The sequence below is a fragment of the Vanellus vanellus genome (genome assembly GCF_965231255.1).
Source record: "Vanellus vanellus genome assembly, chromosome: 6".
In the NCBI taxonomy this organism is placed as follows: domain Eukaryota; kingdom Metazoa; phylum Chordata; class Aves; order Charadriiformes; family Charadriidae; genus Vanellus; species Vanellus vanellus.
Genome location: NC_138911.1, coordinates 44,500,071 through 44,518,088, shown reverse-complemented (window position 1 = coordinate 44,518,088; position 18,018 = coordinate 44,500,071). Strand labels below are relative to the sequence as shown.

Below are 18,018 nucleotides of genomic sequence, written 5' to 3'. Positions count from 1 at the left end.
TAAATAGTTTCTTACCCCCAAAACACAAGCAATAAGCAATACAATTCATTATTCAATTAATTATATTCATTTATTTAAAGAACAAATGTTAAAAATATCTTTTTTACTGTCTGCCCTATCTTGCTCTGCGAGACAAGCAGCAATGTGTGTGCCATTATTTTTACTTGGCATTCTCTTCTTCAGGTACCACCAGCTGTGGTCCTTCTTGCTAAGGAAGTTCAGAATTACATGGAATATAACACAGGTGGTGTGCTGCATGAATAGTCTATTTCCCACCAGGAGTACTGACACCGTAGCCTGAAGGGACTGTGGCGTAAATGCATAATTTTTCATCTGCATCGCCAGACAGAAAATTGGTATTCTTTCACATGTTGAGGCATTTATTTTAACTGGGAATTCACTAAATCTGTTCTTGGACAGCTGCCTGAGCTTGCCATTGAATATTCAATGACACTTCATGGAAAGACTATAGACTTTTCTGTTTTTTAGGTGCATGCTGCCACTACTAATGCAAGAAACAATGCAGCATGCAAGTAGCATGGAATTTTCTTCCCCTCAACAAAGAGGAGGTATCAGGGCACTTTCGTTATCTGGAACACATGTACAGAAGCACAAGCTCCAGATTCTGTTCATGAAATCCCAGCCTTGGTTTTGGTCCTCCTTGGTTTTCATCCATGATGCAAGAACCTATGTCACTCATTAAAAAGGTCAAAGGGTAGGATGAAAGATTTTCTTAATTCCGGAGAAGCAGTTGTTAAGCAGATACTAAGAATCCAAAATGACAAGAAAGCTATTGATTGATGCACTAAAATAAATAACAAAACTGAATTAGAAACAGTTTAAAATGTATGTTTTGTAAGACAACCATAAAAGAGCAAACACTGTGATCTGAATATCTCAATTGTACCTTTTTATTTTTGGCCCTCAGAGTGTCCAATTCTTTTAAAAGGAATGAAGTTTCTGTTTTTCCACCTAAATCTGCAGCATCCTTCCATAAGGATATATATTCAGGGAGCATCCTGTTAGCCTTTCTTGATACGGTGCTGTGTTTAGGAGGGAAAAAAAGAGAAAGTAAAATAATGCAAAACCAGTTCCTCCCTCCCCACCCCCGAAATAAAATACACAGAAACAAATTAATAAAAATTGTTAACCTTTGCAAATGTGTTAAAGAGCCAGTAAAAGGGATGCCCTTCTATCACTTCTTATATCAGTAATTCTGAAAAAATCTGTAAATCTGGAATAGTAAATAAATATACTACAGTGCTAAGGCATAAACCAGATGAGTACAAATTGCAATGAAGCCTATAAACAGAAAATGCCTAAGGAAAGCTAATATGAAAAACCTGTGCTTGACACGGAGCGACAAAGTAATGAAACATTTGGGGACCATATTGATGCTCATGTTAAAAGAAACCAAATTCTTTGACAGGATGGACATTTCCACATGAAGTGGAATGAGAATACCCAGAAGACAAGATCTAGGAGTTCATCTTGAAGAAATCCATAAAACAATGGTATTATTCTAAATATTATAACTGACAACAGGAATTCCATACTGTATACCACTCATAGAGTAGTAAGGTAACTTATTTAGCCATAGACAGGGAAAAATAAGACAATATTCCATGGCCACAAAAGTTCTGACTCAAGGTAAGACTTTTATAAAACACCTTGGCTATACCGTGATACTCAGATAACTCAGAGCTCATTTGTAAAATGGAAGCAAAATCAGTAGATTAATAGATTATGAGGGGGATTAGCAAATATTCTTAACATCCAGTTCCCTTAAGCGTTTTTTATTTATAGGGTTCATAGGCAATGAGTCATAAGAAGTAGCCACAGAAAAGCTATACCTTCTTAACTCCTATTTCTACGGTATACATTATTTCATTATGTGTAATTCTTATCCTAGAAATAAAAGGGAAGCTATCTATTGCTCCAGAGAGTCATTCCCTTGGGTAGACAGTTGTTTGTATTCAAACACCCCTTTCTTCACCTGCTTCTATTGGATTTATTTTCTTTCAGAAGGAAGTTAAGATCTGTATTCTGCAGGCAAACTATGGTGCAACCTAAAGCACATCAAACATGGCAGGGAGATTCACATCAAAAAATTACTTAGTGTATTACACTATATATGGGGCGGAAGAGTGCTTAAACTGCTTGTCTTCACTTTCAAGAGCCTTCAAAGCCTATTTCATCTTTGCTCTGTCTAGCAAATTGCATTAGTATTGTTTTGGACTGCAAGTGATAGATGCCTCTGGATACTATTGCCCAGACATTACAAACCTCAAGCTTTTTTTGTGCATTTTCCACATTCAGGAGAGGCTGCCCATGAACAAGTTTGAATATACTTCATCATCATCTTTTAATCCCTCAAATGTTTTCTTCCTGATTTCTAAAAGAAAACTTGACAAGTCACATTGATGGTTCACTAAGACCATCCTCTACCATGTAAATCAACACTGACTCAACATTTCCTTGGTCATTCCATACCAAGATATTTTCTCATCTCACACTCTAATTGCAATCTATTTGGGGAAGGACAGATTTTGTGCAGTTTATATAGTATCTAAAACAATGAGGTTTTGGCCTAGAGCTTTACATGCAATTACATGCAGATACATGCAATACATTTGCAGATGAGATGGCTCAACATGCTGACTGCTGCAGGAGGTTAATCTCGGTGTTCAAGACCAGCCTGATTGCCAGTGCAAGTGGCACTGGTGAACAGTAGGAGCAACAATCTGTGACTGACACTGTGCTGGGCTGTACTTAAGCACTCAGCATTATTTTTGGCTTTTAGCACAGGATGCATTGTCCTAGCAGCATATCTCAGGCCCTAATGCAAAAACAAAGGCAACAAGACAGATGGAAAAGTACTATGGACTGATTTTGGCCCAATGGGTGACCATAAGATCATACTAAAGATAAACCAGGTGCAGAATCTGCCAGAGAGGTGAAGAATTAAAGTATATTTTTCAAAAGTACATCATAGGGCTCTGCAGCCTTGATCCCATTTTCAAAAGCAAATCTGTCAGTCTCAGTTAAGACTTGGGCTTAAGTCACTCCAAACTGGTAGCATGTTCCCTAGTCAGCTGGGTACACCTTCATATATTGTGTCACATATTCCATGAGTGTATATGTTTCTTAAGACTGCAGTAGAGCGCCATAGCTCAGTATGGAAATTAATAACAATAAATGACCAAAATTAATGGCAGAATAAGGTCTTCAGAGTTTGTATTACACTTTTCAACCACATTTACCCTTCTCCAGATTCCTGTCACAGACTTCCTACAACGTATTACAGCTCCTCCTCTTCACTCTTCCAACTTTATCCAGACTTCACCCTACTTTATTCCTGCTTCCTAGCTGCTTTGTTCCTGCTTCCTACTCACTTCCACCCTGCTTCATTCCTGCTTCCCACTCACTCACCATACTTAGGGTACACTGAGCTGCTTGTGTAAAGCCACGGACACTACTGGACTTTTAGATCATCTTTTCTAATTATGCTCAGTATGCATTTTTAAAATTCTCTGGAGAGATCACAATCATTGAAATACCCGCAGTGTGTCACATAAGCCATTGCCAGGATCATATTTTCTACCAGTGCCAGAGAATACAGTGGTGAAATGATGCACTCCACAAGGAAAGAAGGGCAGACATGGTGAGTCTAAGTAAAAAGCTGACTTACTGAGTCTCAGTTGGGAAGTAAACTTCCCTATCTTTATCCAAAAATTCCTATGTATACCGTCTATAAATTGAATCTAGAAAAACTATAAAAAGGGATATTTGGTTTTACCTTGATTCTTCAGGGCTGGAATTATAGTGATTTGAGGCTCTTTCTCTTTGACTGGTTACTGGCAAATCTGAAAGTTTCAGTTCTTCAGCTTCTGCCCGGATGAAAAATTCTGGGTTTTTTTGAGAATTCTGATGAAACTGAAACTCAAGACAAAAGTCTTCTTTTTTCCCTTCCAGGATGTGTGTTTCTATTTGGAAACAGAAGCAAACATATTTTTTCATTTGGAGATTTCTTCTTAGAAAATGGCTTGCTATATTCTTATTTGTAGCAGAAAGGAGAAAGTACTTTAGTTTCAGATTCACAGCTTCCTCATCCCACTAAGGAATGAGAGCTGTGTTACCTAGAGCACAGATGTAGGAGTTAAGACCTATGTACTGGATTAGTCTCATGGAAACCTGAAAAATTCATCACCATTTCCTAATCCCTCTTCTCCTTAAACAACTGCTTAAAATAATACCGACCCTAGGAAATTATCTACCCATCTTTTGTAAAAATCAGCTCTAGCCTAGTGAAACATGATGAATTTCTGCTGCAGACAGGGCAATTTGCAGGTTGTGAACTAGATTCTTACTTATATTGAAGTCTTTTTCAAATCCATTTTGTCTACAAAAGGAATATCAGCAAGCTGTAATTAGCAACAACAAATTTAAGGCCTCATTATTCACTCCTGGAGAGCATAAGGTAGAAGGTCATACAACTAAAGAACTTGAAGAATGCAAAGCACAAATTGTGCCAAAGGGAAAAATTATCTGATTAAAATGGTGAGTGTGATAGGTAGCTCTCTTAAGCTTGGCTACTAGGTATTTTTAGGACATATTTCTGATATCAAGGTATTTAAATGAAAGAAAGATCTACATACCATGAATGTTCTTTCATAAGGTACGAACAAGTAAGTTTTAATTATAGACCTATATTAAAAATGAAGAGGAAGAAGCCTAAAAAAGCTGCAAATAGAAAAAAGTGCATATATTCTTGATTCTTTCATTTAGATTAGTAGAGAACAAACACTGGAGCTCTTGCACATTTAATAAAGTTAGCATTTCCAAACATTTTGGATAAATTATACAGTATACATTCTTTGATCCAACTTACTACTTCCTCCTCAAAAATACTAAGAAACTGTCTATACAGTTGCAATCATCTACAATTAGCCTGAAAATAAACTTCAATCAGTATCGAGGTATCATGCTGCACGTAAGACACAAAAGCACAGGCTCCAAGTCAAAAATACTGAAGATTAAAATCTGTTGCAAGAGAGTCCTCTTCCCTTGAAGAGGGAAAGGCACAGCCAATGGCACAGGAAACATCCCGAGGGCACAGAGAGATGACTTCTGGATTGGCTGGAGTCAATTTAACAAGTTCCCATACAAAGCTATGTGTTACTACCTTGAGGAAAAAGTTTTTGCACCCGCTGCTCATCTGTGTTCTCCTTATCTACTTCAGCACAAATCCACCTGAATCCGTTCTCACCGTTCCTCTAAACTATAAACACCGATTTTTGTACTAGAGGAACAACAGTCAACAGCATATCAGAATCTTTGTTTCTGAGCAGTAATAAAGATGTGGGGACCATAATTCGATAGAAAAATCGTTAACTAACACTACTTTCAGTACTGTGATTGAAATGTGTTCCTTGGATCATTTCACAGCTGATGCAGAAAATGAACACAGCCCACAGCCACCTGGATTCTTTGAGCAAATATACGCTGTTGTTCACCGGCTCAAAATCCTGCAGGTTTTTGAGCAGAGATTTCCTTTTAAATGCTGCTACATTTAAAAACTGGATTCAACCTCTTGCTTCTCCTTACAGTACACAGCGAAGATCTCTAAAGAAGAGGCATTAAGAAATTCACTAGAAAGCTGGAGAGAAACTTTTTACAAGGTCATGCAGTGATAGGACGAAGGGGAATGGCTTCAAACTGGAAGAGCGTAGATTTAGATTAGATATCAGGAAGAAATTTTTCACTGTGAGGGTGGTGAAGTACTGGAACAGGTTTCCCAGAGAAGTTGCTGAGGCCCCATCCCTGGAAGTGTTCAAGGCTAGGTTGGATGGGGCTTTGAGCAACCTGGTCTAGTGGAAGATGTCCCTGCTCATGGCAGGGGGGTTGGAACTAGATGATCATAGAATGGTTTAGGTTGGAAGGGACCTTAAAGATCTTTAGGGTCCCTTCCAACCTAAACCATTCTACAGTTCTATGACCTCACTGTTTACTTATTTAACTCATACTTTGCTTCTGTATTAGGATGTTATGGGACACAGAGTCCAAAGCCTTACCAAAGTCAAGGAAAACAACATCCTGCTTGATCCATGCTTTATTTCCTACTTGTCAGGATAGACCATTTTTGAGCTTGGATGAGGGGATCCTTGACTATCAACTAGGTCTCCTGGATCCCTCTTCTTTCCAGTACTGTATCCTATGGGATCCTTCCAAGCAGATCTCTGAGGAGGCCAAAGTCTATTCTCCTAAAGTCCACAGCTGAGGTCCTGCTTTTTTGTCCTGATCCCTCCTCTCAGTATTCTCAACTCCACCACCTCAAGGCAACTGCAGCCAAGACTACCTCCCAGCTTTGACATCTACAAGCATTCCTTCCTTGTTCGTAAGTATCAGGTCCCAGAAGAGCACCTCTTCTTGTTAGCACCTCAATCATTGTGTCAGGAAGTTGTCATCAGTGTACTCCAGAAATCTCCTAGACCACTTGTGCCCTGCTGTTGTCCTTCCAGCAAAGTATCAGCATTGCTGTAGTCCCCCATGAGGACCAAGACCTGTGAACATGAGTCTTCTTCCAGTTGTCCGAAGAAGGCCTCATCTACTTCGCCCAATCCTCCTCCACACCCTTCCCTCTTAATGGCAGAATCAGGAATAACACCACCTGGGTCCTCACGCCCTTGACCATCACCCCCAGAGCCATATAGTCACACTTAATACTTCCCAGGTCACCCCAAATTACCACTGGTGCCTACATGGAAGAGCCATAGGGGGTAACAGAGGGTCACATGAGCCTCAGCAGCTTCTCTATAACATCCTGAATATGAGCTCTCAATAAGCATCAAAGATCTCTAGTTGACAGGTCAAATCCAAGACAGATTTTTTTTTTTTTTAAACAGAATGAAGTAAACACGTCTGCATGATGAGGTAAACACCTGCATTAGCAGCTGAACTTCAGGCTAAATTTTCTTAGGCCATGTCAAGATATGGATTTTTATGCATTCAACTATAAGTTACAGCAGCTGGAAAAAAAAAGAATTTAGAATGGGACTAGACCTGCATTGGCATTTATTAATGCTAATGCTGCTTCTTTAAGCAACTTACATTTGCAGCACACCTTTTCATCCACACTGAATTCCCTCAAGCACATGGGTAAGACTAAGCAGCATCACAGCAAGCCTGTAAGTGTCATTCCAGGAAATGTTAGGCAAAACACAGAGGATCTGTTTTTTTTCCCTGCTGGCTTTGTAAGAGAGAAGATGACGGCAGCTTCCTCCACTCAGAATTGGAAGCACTCTGCCCAAGGGCATTAAGATTAGAGGTTTTACTTGTTTAATAAAGTTGTAATGTATTTTTTTTTTTTTGGTCAACATGCTAAATCTGTCGGCAGAATGCTTTGGGGAAAATATTTTGAAAACTGTCAGATCAATGGGTATAGCGATTTTTTTATATTTAAAACCACTTCATTCTTCATATAGCCCATGAACCCCACCCCAAGTTATTTAGGCCTTGTTACAAGGTAGCTTGTCTTGCTGTTAAACTAAGTAGCTATATTAATCAATGCACTTCAATGCTTTTCCTCGTGCCTCTTGCAAATTGTATTGTGCACTAATTACCAATGCTGCAGAGACACACTGGGGAGTAAGTAGCATTTGCAATAATCAGGCTGCACAAGGAACATCAGAGAAAGGGTAAAACAGCCTTGCAAGCTTTGGGAAAAAATGCTGTAGTTTTCATTAAGTGGTATCACCACCATTGATTCTGGTTCTTGAGTATACTAAACAACTTATTTTCCATATAAAATAGAAAAAGTTCAGTAGCCCAGATTAATATTTCACTATAGGGAGAAACTGAACAGCTGATCTGCTGTATGTATTTATCTTGAATGAATAGCTGGTTCACATTGAAGGAAAGAAAAGCAAATGTTAGGAAGAAGGAATATAAAGACACTAGAATTAAAGCTGGGAATTGATTGTGAGGGACGTAGGGGAAAGATAACACTGTCATGGCTTGAAATAGTAAAGGCAGAACAGAATTCAATGTTGTTAAGCGGGGAGTGGTTAAAAAGTCAAGTAAAAACATTGAACCTAAGACAATCTGCAGGCAGCTGCTATTTCTCATAGCTTCCTCTTAGAAGTGGGGGATTGGCACCGAGATCAAGGGAAGCACAGCATTAGAGAATCCCGTACCGACACTGATAATGTAGGAAGAAGTGTTGAAGATGTAAGTGCACAGAAGGTGCAGATTCACCTGGAAGGCTAAAAAGGCTGTAGCTACCCTTGTTATACCACTCAGCTTATTCAGCAGTCCCGTCACCCAGCAGAAGCTGGGTGGGCAACTCTTTCCCCCCGTTTGTACTCTTGCAGCACCCCACTAGCCAAATTGCGCTCATCAGCTCAGAGGTTTGCAGGGAATCTCCACAGAATAACAATAAAGGGAAACAAACAAAACCCAACAGAACATGCACACAGCACCACAAAATACACTGCTGGCTACAGATCTGCCTGCAGGTGAGTATGGGGACATTGGAAGCCCTTGGTGCTCCAAACCAGCTTCAAGTGTAATTGCACTTACTGCTTGCTACCTATAGCTTCCTAGTATTTGTTTTAAGCTGGTCTGTAGCACAAAGCATGTTCTCATCTGTCTGCTTAAGACTGCACGAATGAACGCCTGGAGGGATGGCAGTATGAGGCAGCATAGGAAAAAGAGACAAATCAGGAAGGAAGAGAATGAGCCATAATACTCTTAGAGTGTGAGCAAAGGGGACTGCAAACTCGGTAGTTTAGTCTTCCTACGTGACAGTGTCAGATTAAAAAAATTTGGAAAAAATGCAGAACAAAACACTGTGCTACATTTGAGGAACTAACTGCAGCCTCAATTACTATAAGCCCCCAAAGTTCAGTCACTGACAAACCCTAATTTACTGTTAATCATGCATTTTTTCTTCTCAGTCTAAACAACAGTGCAGCTTCAATTTCTATGGGGTTTTTTTGTGTGTTTGTACAAATCCAAAAACTTTGAATTTCAAACACCAAGAGGAAATATGCACTATTCAACAAACCCACCAAAGCAAAGAGCCACCCTGCCTCTATACCAAACTAATGTATTCCCCCTGGAATAAAAGGACACACTTACTACAGTTTAAAAATACTTTCTCTTGCCCCTACCTGCAAACCACACACCTACCTCAGCTTGCTGCAATAACTGTCCAGTGTGTAAGAGCATTACTTGAGAAGTTCACCTTCTTTTTATTTTCATTAGACTAATTGCTATTCTTTATTATTGACTATTATTGCTATTCTTTATTATTGACTTTCAAATTATCTAGATTTTTTGTATGTTAATAATATTACAAACATTTCTGAAAAGATAATTTCTGGGGATGTGTGTATGACAATGCACACACACCTGCAAGTCTTCTAACAAGCTGTTAGGACAAGACTGTTGCTGCATTAATAAAAAGCAATTTTAATAGCTTCATGTGAAAAATGGGTTATGGAATTGTCTTAAGTTCATAACATCTAATGCCACTGGACTTGAATTGTTAGATATATGTAGTAAATAAATAGAAATTAAATATTTATGTCTAATGGAAAACTTGAACGTGACAGCCAATAACCTGTCAAGCTATGCAAATGAAATTAGTACTATGGCTGAATATTCCTTCATGAGCTGAAAATGATGAGTCAGCCTTTTTGTCAAAGACAAACATTCATTCACTCAGCTGAATAACTACTCCCAAACAGAATGACTGTGAAAGACTCAGACTGCTCAACAGTTCACCCCTTGCTGAATGATTAAAAGGCATAAATCCTGAAAATGAGTGGGAAACCAAAATTAAAGGATTTTATAGGCATAAATACGCAAAGAAAGAAAATGAGGCTGGTAGAAGAAATCTGATCTTATTGCCTGGCATGAGGAAAGAAAAGAGCTGGTTTAGGTTTTACGCAATTTCAGAATGCCTGTTATTTCCTTTTTCATTCGTATTTGAGTTGACATAGATGCAACATATATGATTTACATGCATATCTCAATGGCCGGTCATTGTTTTTGTGGGAAAGATAAAATAGTGAGGAAAAAGTCAATCTGCAAACATGTTTTCAGAGTTAATCCCAAGAAAAGATGCTGTACTTAATTTTCAAGAAGAAAGTAATTCCTGTTTCTGGAAAGCAATTACAAAAGCTTGGTACAAAAAGTACAAGTCAATATACATTTTCTCCAAAACAAACAAACAAGAAAAAGTGCAGCTTTACTCATCTTTGGACTTACTACAGATTTACTTACGTTAGCAATTATTTAGGCCCCTTCAGTGCAGTGTAGTATACTGAGAACCAATAAACTGCAACTAACAGCAAATGGTTGTCCCTTCATAACACACTTCTAATATTTACAGAAAACTGGGCAAACTTTAAGATGATTATTCAGTAGGACTCTTAAGATCTCACTAAATCACTTCTGTAGCACAGCAGAATGGCATTCACAGGAACCTGATAAGAAGTAAAGACTGAGCTCAGAGTAGTTTTGTAATACAAAGCTAATTCCTTTTATTTCTCAGAGCTCTGCCCAGCCAAAATGTCGCATATAAGCAGCCAAGCCCTTGGCAGTAACAAAGAGGAAATCACCACGTAGATGCATTGTATACTCCGTGCCCCAACGATACACAACTGTGGGCCCTGCTGAGAGCACCATGGGTCAACTCAGAAGAGTAAGGACTATCAGCTTACTTTTAAGTAACTCTTACTCAGAAGGTCCTGGATTTTACACTGAGATAGGATATCTGCACTTACTTTAGGAAACAAACGACAGGTTCACTGAATACACATTGAAAACAATGTTTTCTGGAAACTCTCACAGACATTTTATAAGGCATGCATAAGCACTGTGATTTTAATGCCATCGAGACTGAAGCAGTAATGATGTAACTGGATCAAGGTCATTGAGCAAGCCATGGCAGAAGTAAAATTGCAGAAGTCCAAGGTGCTGTATCTGTGCTGTATCTTGGAGCCTGTGCTACCTCACGGGTGGCCCTTCCTGCTCGTCTCCTCTTCAGAGACCTCAAATTCTTCTCTCTTCTGTCAGAGAGGCGTTAGCAATTCATTTCAATTAGACTTCAAGAAAAAAACCCCACATTTTTACTTATGAATGATAAAGTAACATCCACACAAATAAAAAATTAAGAGAAATTTCAAATAACTAGATTGCCATCCTTCCACATTCCTTTATGATAATTTTCATTCACACAACAGACTACAGTATTTCTGTATTAGAAGAGAGATGTGCAGTGTACAGTATATTCAATTCAAGCGTCCTGTAATTTCAACAGCAAGCAGAAGAAATGAAATTATTTTTTTTTTTAACTATCGTTGTAATACAGAAAACTTCTGAACAATTAAAACTGTTTCAGAAGTCAGTCAGGTTAACAGAACAGTATAATTCAAGTTAATTTAAGATGTCCAAAATCGTGATCAAAGAGAACAATATATTCTTACTGGAACTTTATTGAGAAAGTTCTCTGCTAATGAAGTAAGCATAACCTAAGTTACATTATATACATTAACATCTTAGTTTGCTCTATATCCCATGACACATACACACACTCACACACAAAATGAAGAGGCTTAAAAATATTTTGTCTGCTAAAATACAGACAAATCTCAGAAGTTTAATGGTTCATTTTTTTATTCCTTAAAGGAATCTAAGGAGAACAGTGAGTTCATTCTGTGTTAGCAATTTAAGCGGGGGGACATCTGTGTTACTTTGAATGCTTCTTTATTCACCTGTACTTGTGTGGAACCCTGGCAACACCCTTCATAAAGAAATAAATTGACAGGGAGATTAAGAACAGTTGGAGCTATTCTGGCAAAGGCAATTTTTTACAATTCTCCCGGGATTCTGATTATTTTAGTAATGATGTTTTCCCTCGCCTGCCTCTAAGTCTTTTGCCCTCCTATTTAGCATCTAAACAGCAATTGTGTACAAACTGGTGAATGTTTAAAATAGAAAAATGCTTCTAAGTCTTTAAAATATGCGGCAAATCATTATTTTGGTATTCACTGCAGTTAATCATGATGCATTTATTAATGGGTAAATATCAGACATTTCCTTTGGCATTCCACTCTTCGTTTGCAATTCATTAACATATTGTTATTTTAAAATATTAGTCTCTGAGAAGACACCAGATTTTCATTGGATTGGTCTCTCACACTTGAAAAAGCATTTTTATATTCCGAGTGCATCAAAACAGCAGAATCTCTAGGCAGATACTAAGTGGGATTCACTGAAACACAATGTTAGTTCTAATGGACGGATGATTGTGTTTGGTCTTTTGAAACTTTGAAGTATAGGTAAGTCTTGATCACACAAATTAATAAATCCTAAAGCTGGAGTTAACAATAACCATTACACCCAAATTCTGCAGCTTAGCCCAGCCAATTTTTCAAAAGGTCAGGTTGTGAACTGGAGAAGATCAGGGAGGTCCACCGCATAGCTTTGTTGCCAGGCATCTCTCGTCTGGATTGTTGCAGGCATTTATTAGTATTCGTCAGCAGACTCAACAAAGCAAACAAGAAATTCAAGCACGAATAATAAAATGAAATGCTGCTATATAACCCTTTGTCATTCAGCAAATATGGGACTTTTTAGCTACATTGTTCCTAAACCTGGGTTACTACTTTAATTTTTCTCCACAGTGCTGACTGAATGAGTATGCATGTGTGTTAAATGCAGAGCTCCCTTAACAACTGCAGGACTGCCATTTAATCTGTTGGTAGATGGACCATTTCCTGTGGGAACTCTAGCTATGATTTCCAGATCCACCAAATAAATCTCAGATTAAGATTCCAAATGAAACCTGCCTTTGGCAGATAAAAAATGTCAAGATGGATATAAACAGTAAAATTATAAATTATCTAGGTGTTGCACGATGACTTGATGTGCGTTTTTTGTTTACACTTTCCCCGATATCACAACTATACAAGGCATTCATCAAATGTCACACTTTCATAATATTGGAGGCATCATTAAAACTGTTTGGCTAAGGACCTTGAAGTGTTTAAGCAGTAGCTCAAAAGTATATTTGTGCAAAGTAGAAGAATAAATTTACATATCAGCAGCAGCTCATAAGGGATGGGTAAATATTCTGTTTATCTCTCATTGTAATTCAGGTTAGTTTAAATACGGGGTTTCAGGATATCATTACAGCCTATATGGAGTTATTACATAATTTCCAAACATAGTGTCTGCTAGAGTTTTACTAAGCATGCTGTGTTTATGTTTTCTAAATCAGCTAAAAACAAAGTAAACTCTCCCATCCCATTTTTCTTTTGCTATTGTCATACCAGACAATTGCTTTTCACATATAACCCCTTCCATTATCTAAATCTTAATGATCCAGAACTCCCTTTTATCTAGGCAGGGTCATGTTTCCCGATGCCCATTAATTATAGTGAAAATTCTCTTATCCAAATGTACTCAACCTCCCCTCCTGCAAACAAACAACTAAGGCTTCACTGAATTAAGAGTTCTAAACAAAATCCCAGAAAACTGCAGCTTTAGAAGTGAAGAAAATTATTGTAATTTTAAGTGTCTGACATAAAAGAAGGGTCACGCTGCATAAAGCATCATTAAGACGCCTTGCCCACGCACCCTTTTCTTCGAATAAATGGTCTAACTAAAGATGCAGGTGAACTCTCAGATAAGAGTCTCCAGCACACTCCCTGGAGAACCTTTTTTTAATAAATGTTTTTGTTACGTCTTTGCTCTGAACTTAAGCTTCATTCTAGTTGTTATTAAAATAGAAGCAACGAAGGTTTCTAAAGAAGAAAATAACCAAATTCCTCTCGCACTTGTGCTAGGTCTTCTAAAGCTCCTTCTGAAGCACTACATAAAAATTACTGTGGTAATAGGTGCTGCTCCCCCTGAAGCACATTTCAAGACATTCTGAACTTAGCTGCACTCATACTTTAAACACTTAAGTGATTCAAAGTGCAATACTTCAAGGTGTGGATTCTCCCCATCTTTACTGCTTGCAATACTCGGTGCAGATAAGGCACTACACATTTTCAGCGTACTGTAAAGGGTCTAACAAAATCATATTCACAACAGTCCAATGAGTCAGGCAGTACTGAATACTTAATTTGGCTTCTGATGTCTTTCTGCATGCAGCCTGGCCAGAAATACACTGTATTTAACCATTCAAAATGTAAAAGGAAAGAAATGGGATGGAAAAGGGAGACACATGAAAGGGTGATTATATTTACAGGAAAGACCAGACAGTATTTGATGATTTTTCAGTTGTCATTAGCTCCTCTTTATCTTGTAAGTCATGGCACACTATTCCCTCTTTTTCCATGGAAGATGTTTTCTTCATCTTCCATAGTTAGTGTTGCTCAACAGTTACTAGCCACTTGTCCCATGTATAACTCATGCAAGATCACCCTCTCAGCCTCTCTTCTGCCTCCTATACTGTGCAGATGAACCTGCAACTACCCTTGCCACTTTGCAGCTAGCACACAGCGAGTTCGATGCTGAAAGCACAGCACATATGGAAGACGCTAATGAACTGAGTCACGTATGTGAAGAGGACTCTGCCTCTCTGCATATCATGTAGATTCTTCTGTATACACACCCATGCAATACCCAAGGCTTCTTTCTTTCCCAGGTAAACAGCATTCCTTATTGCTAAAAGAGTGAAGGAGAGGAAGAACAGGCTCACAGTATCTCCTGTTGAGGCATGTAAAAGAAGAAACAGGCTTCAATATGACAAGTATGGTTTATTCTGCCTCTTACTATAGCTTTGGAAGAAGGGCTTTGGATTTACTTTAGTGTTTACAGGTGTAATGGGTATATTCTGGAGAAAGGGGAAACAGGACCTTTACAATTAGTTGCTTTTTGACCCAACTAGAGCATCAGAAGAAAAATCTTTACAACACTACATTATTCTCAAAGCGTTCTTTACCCCTTCATCTTTGTGTGTGTGTGCACATGTGCGTTAAAGTCACACAATAGTAGTTCCAGACAAAAAGTCCTTGTAACTACTATTACCAAACCAAACTCACAAAAAAGTACATTAAAATGACTACACAACTAGAAAAACTTACTACTTCTAATAAGACAGTCTAGAAATACATGGTGAGGAATAGGAGTTTCATTTCTAGGAATTCAGCAAAAAAAGATGATTCATTTTACTTATATGAATATGCGTATATGCATGACTATAGATTGCCTTAATTACCATGAACGCAAAAGGGATGGCAGACAATTAATGGAACTTATAAATGGAACTAAATAAAAGAAAAAATATTTTTAGAAAGGTTTTATTTCCTGAATATTATTCACTACACAACAAAAGAACTTAAAAATATTTTTGTAAGCAATACACTGGCATATACATGTCATGATCATGCCAATACAAGGGAAGCTATGGCCAGATTCTTAACCGTAAGCACCATGCATTCATGCAAGACCAAAGCATGCACAAACACACAATGCAATTAAGACAATTGTCTACGTGTAAGCTTATCACATGCTCATGTGTCTGAGCAACTATTGTTCATTAGGTTTATGTATCTGTTTTCCTCTTCTATTTTCCCTGAAGGAAGCAAGGCTGACTGGAAAACAACAGCTCACCACCAGATAAAACACTTTTCAAATTTCCCTGCACAAGCTGATTCTGCAGTTCTGTTCCAATCTACATTATCACATCTCTTTAAAGCTAGAGTCCCCTCTGAACTACAGTTTCCAGACATGCAACTTTAAAGTATTTTTACAAGCCACACAAACATTCTTTTGAAGGGTAACAGCTTACAGTGAAAGCGTCTATACGGATCATAACTAAGAGCTGACATCAAATTCTTACAGGTGAAATTGGTTCATTGACTTACAATTCAATATGTGCTTTAAGTAGTGGTTAGAAAAAAAAAATGTTTATTTCTGTGCTTGAAAAATATAATGACCACCTTTTAAGGAAGCAAACCACTTTGCCATAAAAAATAATCAATATCTTACCTTGTTTTAGGAAATTCCAAACAAAAATTATACAATGCTTTACATTTTGGAGTCAGCAAAATTATAATTTTGTTGTCAAAACAGGCCAAACAATACCTGATATTCTAAGACTTCAACTAATTTCTACCCTGCCCTTAAAAATCGTAGATGCTCAGAAATATGACACAAGCAAAAATAATGCAATAGTGAAAGACTGTATAATACAGAACAAGTATAGATACAAAACACACAGTACGTGATATGAGTCAAATGAGACACAAATTTAACTAGAGTATTTGCACACTCACCACTTTCCTATCCTGCTAACTCTTTTGGAAAATTGACATGTCAAGTCCTACATGTATATGCAAGTATGAAAAGCACCCAATTTCAGGTTCCCTCTTGTGTTTTCATAGTATTAATGTTTGTGCAGTTTTCATCAAGCATGTAAACCCTGCTAAAGTAACAACTCCACCTAGGTGCAATGTGCTTCCCCCTCCAGCCACTGCAATGCAAAGATAATGCATCTATTTGCCAACATAAGTTTATTTTTCTAATGGACTGCCATCCTAGGCTGTCTAGCTTGTGTCCTGAATATTTTTATTTGGAAATTACAGTCTTCACCGGCCTGCTGCCAATGCTCCTGATACAGTCTCCCAAGTATTCTTAGAGAGCAATGAAAAAAGTCACTATCCTCCTATTAAAAACTAGGTGCTGTGGAGATAAACAGTACATTTAAATTAGATACAAATACAAAACAATAAGCCTTGCACGCATACTGTTCTTTAACTCTTCCTAATTTACCAGAACAGAGACAGACAAATGTCTTCAATCCCCACAGGCAGATTATATTCCAGACAATACAGAAAGTTGAAAAGAAAATCTCAACTATCAAACACTTCAGATATACGCTTCTTAAACACTACCTTTCTTTCAAGTATTTTATTTTATAACATCTATTAACAGGCTACATATAACTGCAGGCTACTGCATAACTGCCATAAACCTACCACTTCTCGAACATTTTTGCTTTTTAAAAAAAAAAATCACATTGTTTGACTGAATTTTCATCTAGTCAGCTGAAATTAATCTCAGACGTGCTTTAACATCCTTATTTTTTTATAAGTAATTTAATCTTCAACATTTCAGTACGTTATCAAAAAAAACTTGAATAAATCATTATAGGGTTATTCTAAAAACAGCTTTTGACTTCCAAGTTACAAGCAAGAAACAACCGAATACAGTACAGCACCCACCGCAAAATGGGAAGATACCACAGATGACAAAGCAAGCAGGACACAAAATGGTACACGTTTCAACACAGACATTTAAACACAAGATTAAAAGTTGCTTTGATTTAGTAGTTCAATGAGAAAGTGCCCCAGAATGTTTACCAAGGGTACGTATTGAACATTATGTTGCTGTAATTTATCTATTACCTTTATAAGAAAATGTAATTGAATTGTTAATACCCAAATAAAATTCTAAGAAAAAAAAAACTTCTCATCCAAACCAGTATGATGACATGAGATTTATCCATAACCCCTTTTTTAACTATCCTAGGAGTAAAAGCATGAAGAATTATGTGATTTATTAATGATTGATCTAAAAAGTGTATCAATTTTACTTTTGTATATATAACAACCTCTATTGGATATACAAATATGTGTTAGCTTAGAAGAAAAAGCTTTCTAAATAGTACAATATATTAACTTAATGCATCAGAAAAATAAGACACATGAAACTAAGTAGCTACTCGGTTTTTAGCATATCTGTGAGCAGCATAAGAATGCCATTTCTTGCAATTAGATGAAAATATTTCACAGAGAATCAGTTTATGGTACTCACTTACCTACTTTGCAAAAGTTAACCTTTTGAACCATTCTTAGGGTATGCTGACCCCTAAAGGTCTAAAAATACTAAATCTGATTAAGCCATTACACATTTAAAGTATAAATTGTCAGAATACAATTCTCCACTAAGTTACTCCACCATGACTATTTTTGTTTTCAGAGTATATGATTCAAA

General features: G+C 37.5%; 1 protein-coding gene across 1 annotated transcript in view; it reads right to left on the bottom strand.

Annotated features, from left to right (window-relative positions):
• Positions 1–18,018, bottom strand: part of MIPOL1 (mirror-image polydactyly 1) — a 156,064-nt gene that overhangs the window by 136,886 nt on the left and 1,160 nt on the right. Inside the window, exons 2-3 of the mRNA XM_082485888.1 lie at positions 3,800–3,986; positions 908–1,043 (exon numbers count right to left, since the gene is read on the bottom strand). Of these exons, the coding sequence (XP_082342014.1) occupies positions 908–1,043; positions 3,800–3,986 (323 nt within the window). The remainder of the gene's footprint in view (positions 1–907; positions 1,044–3,799; positions 3,987–18,018) is intronic.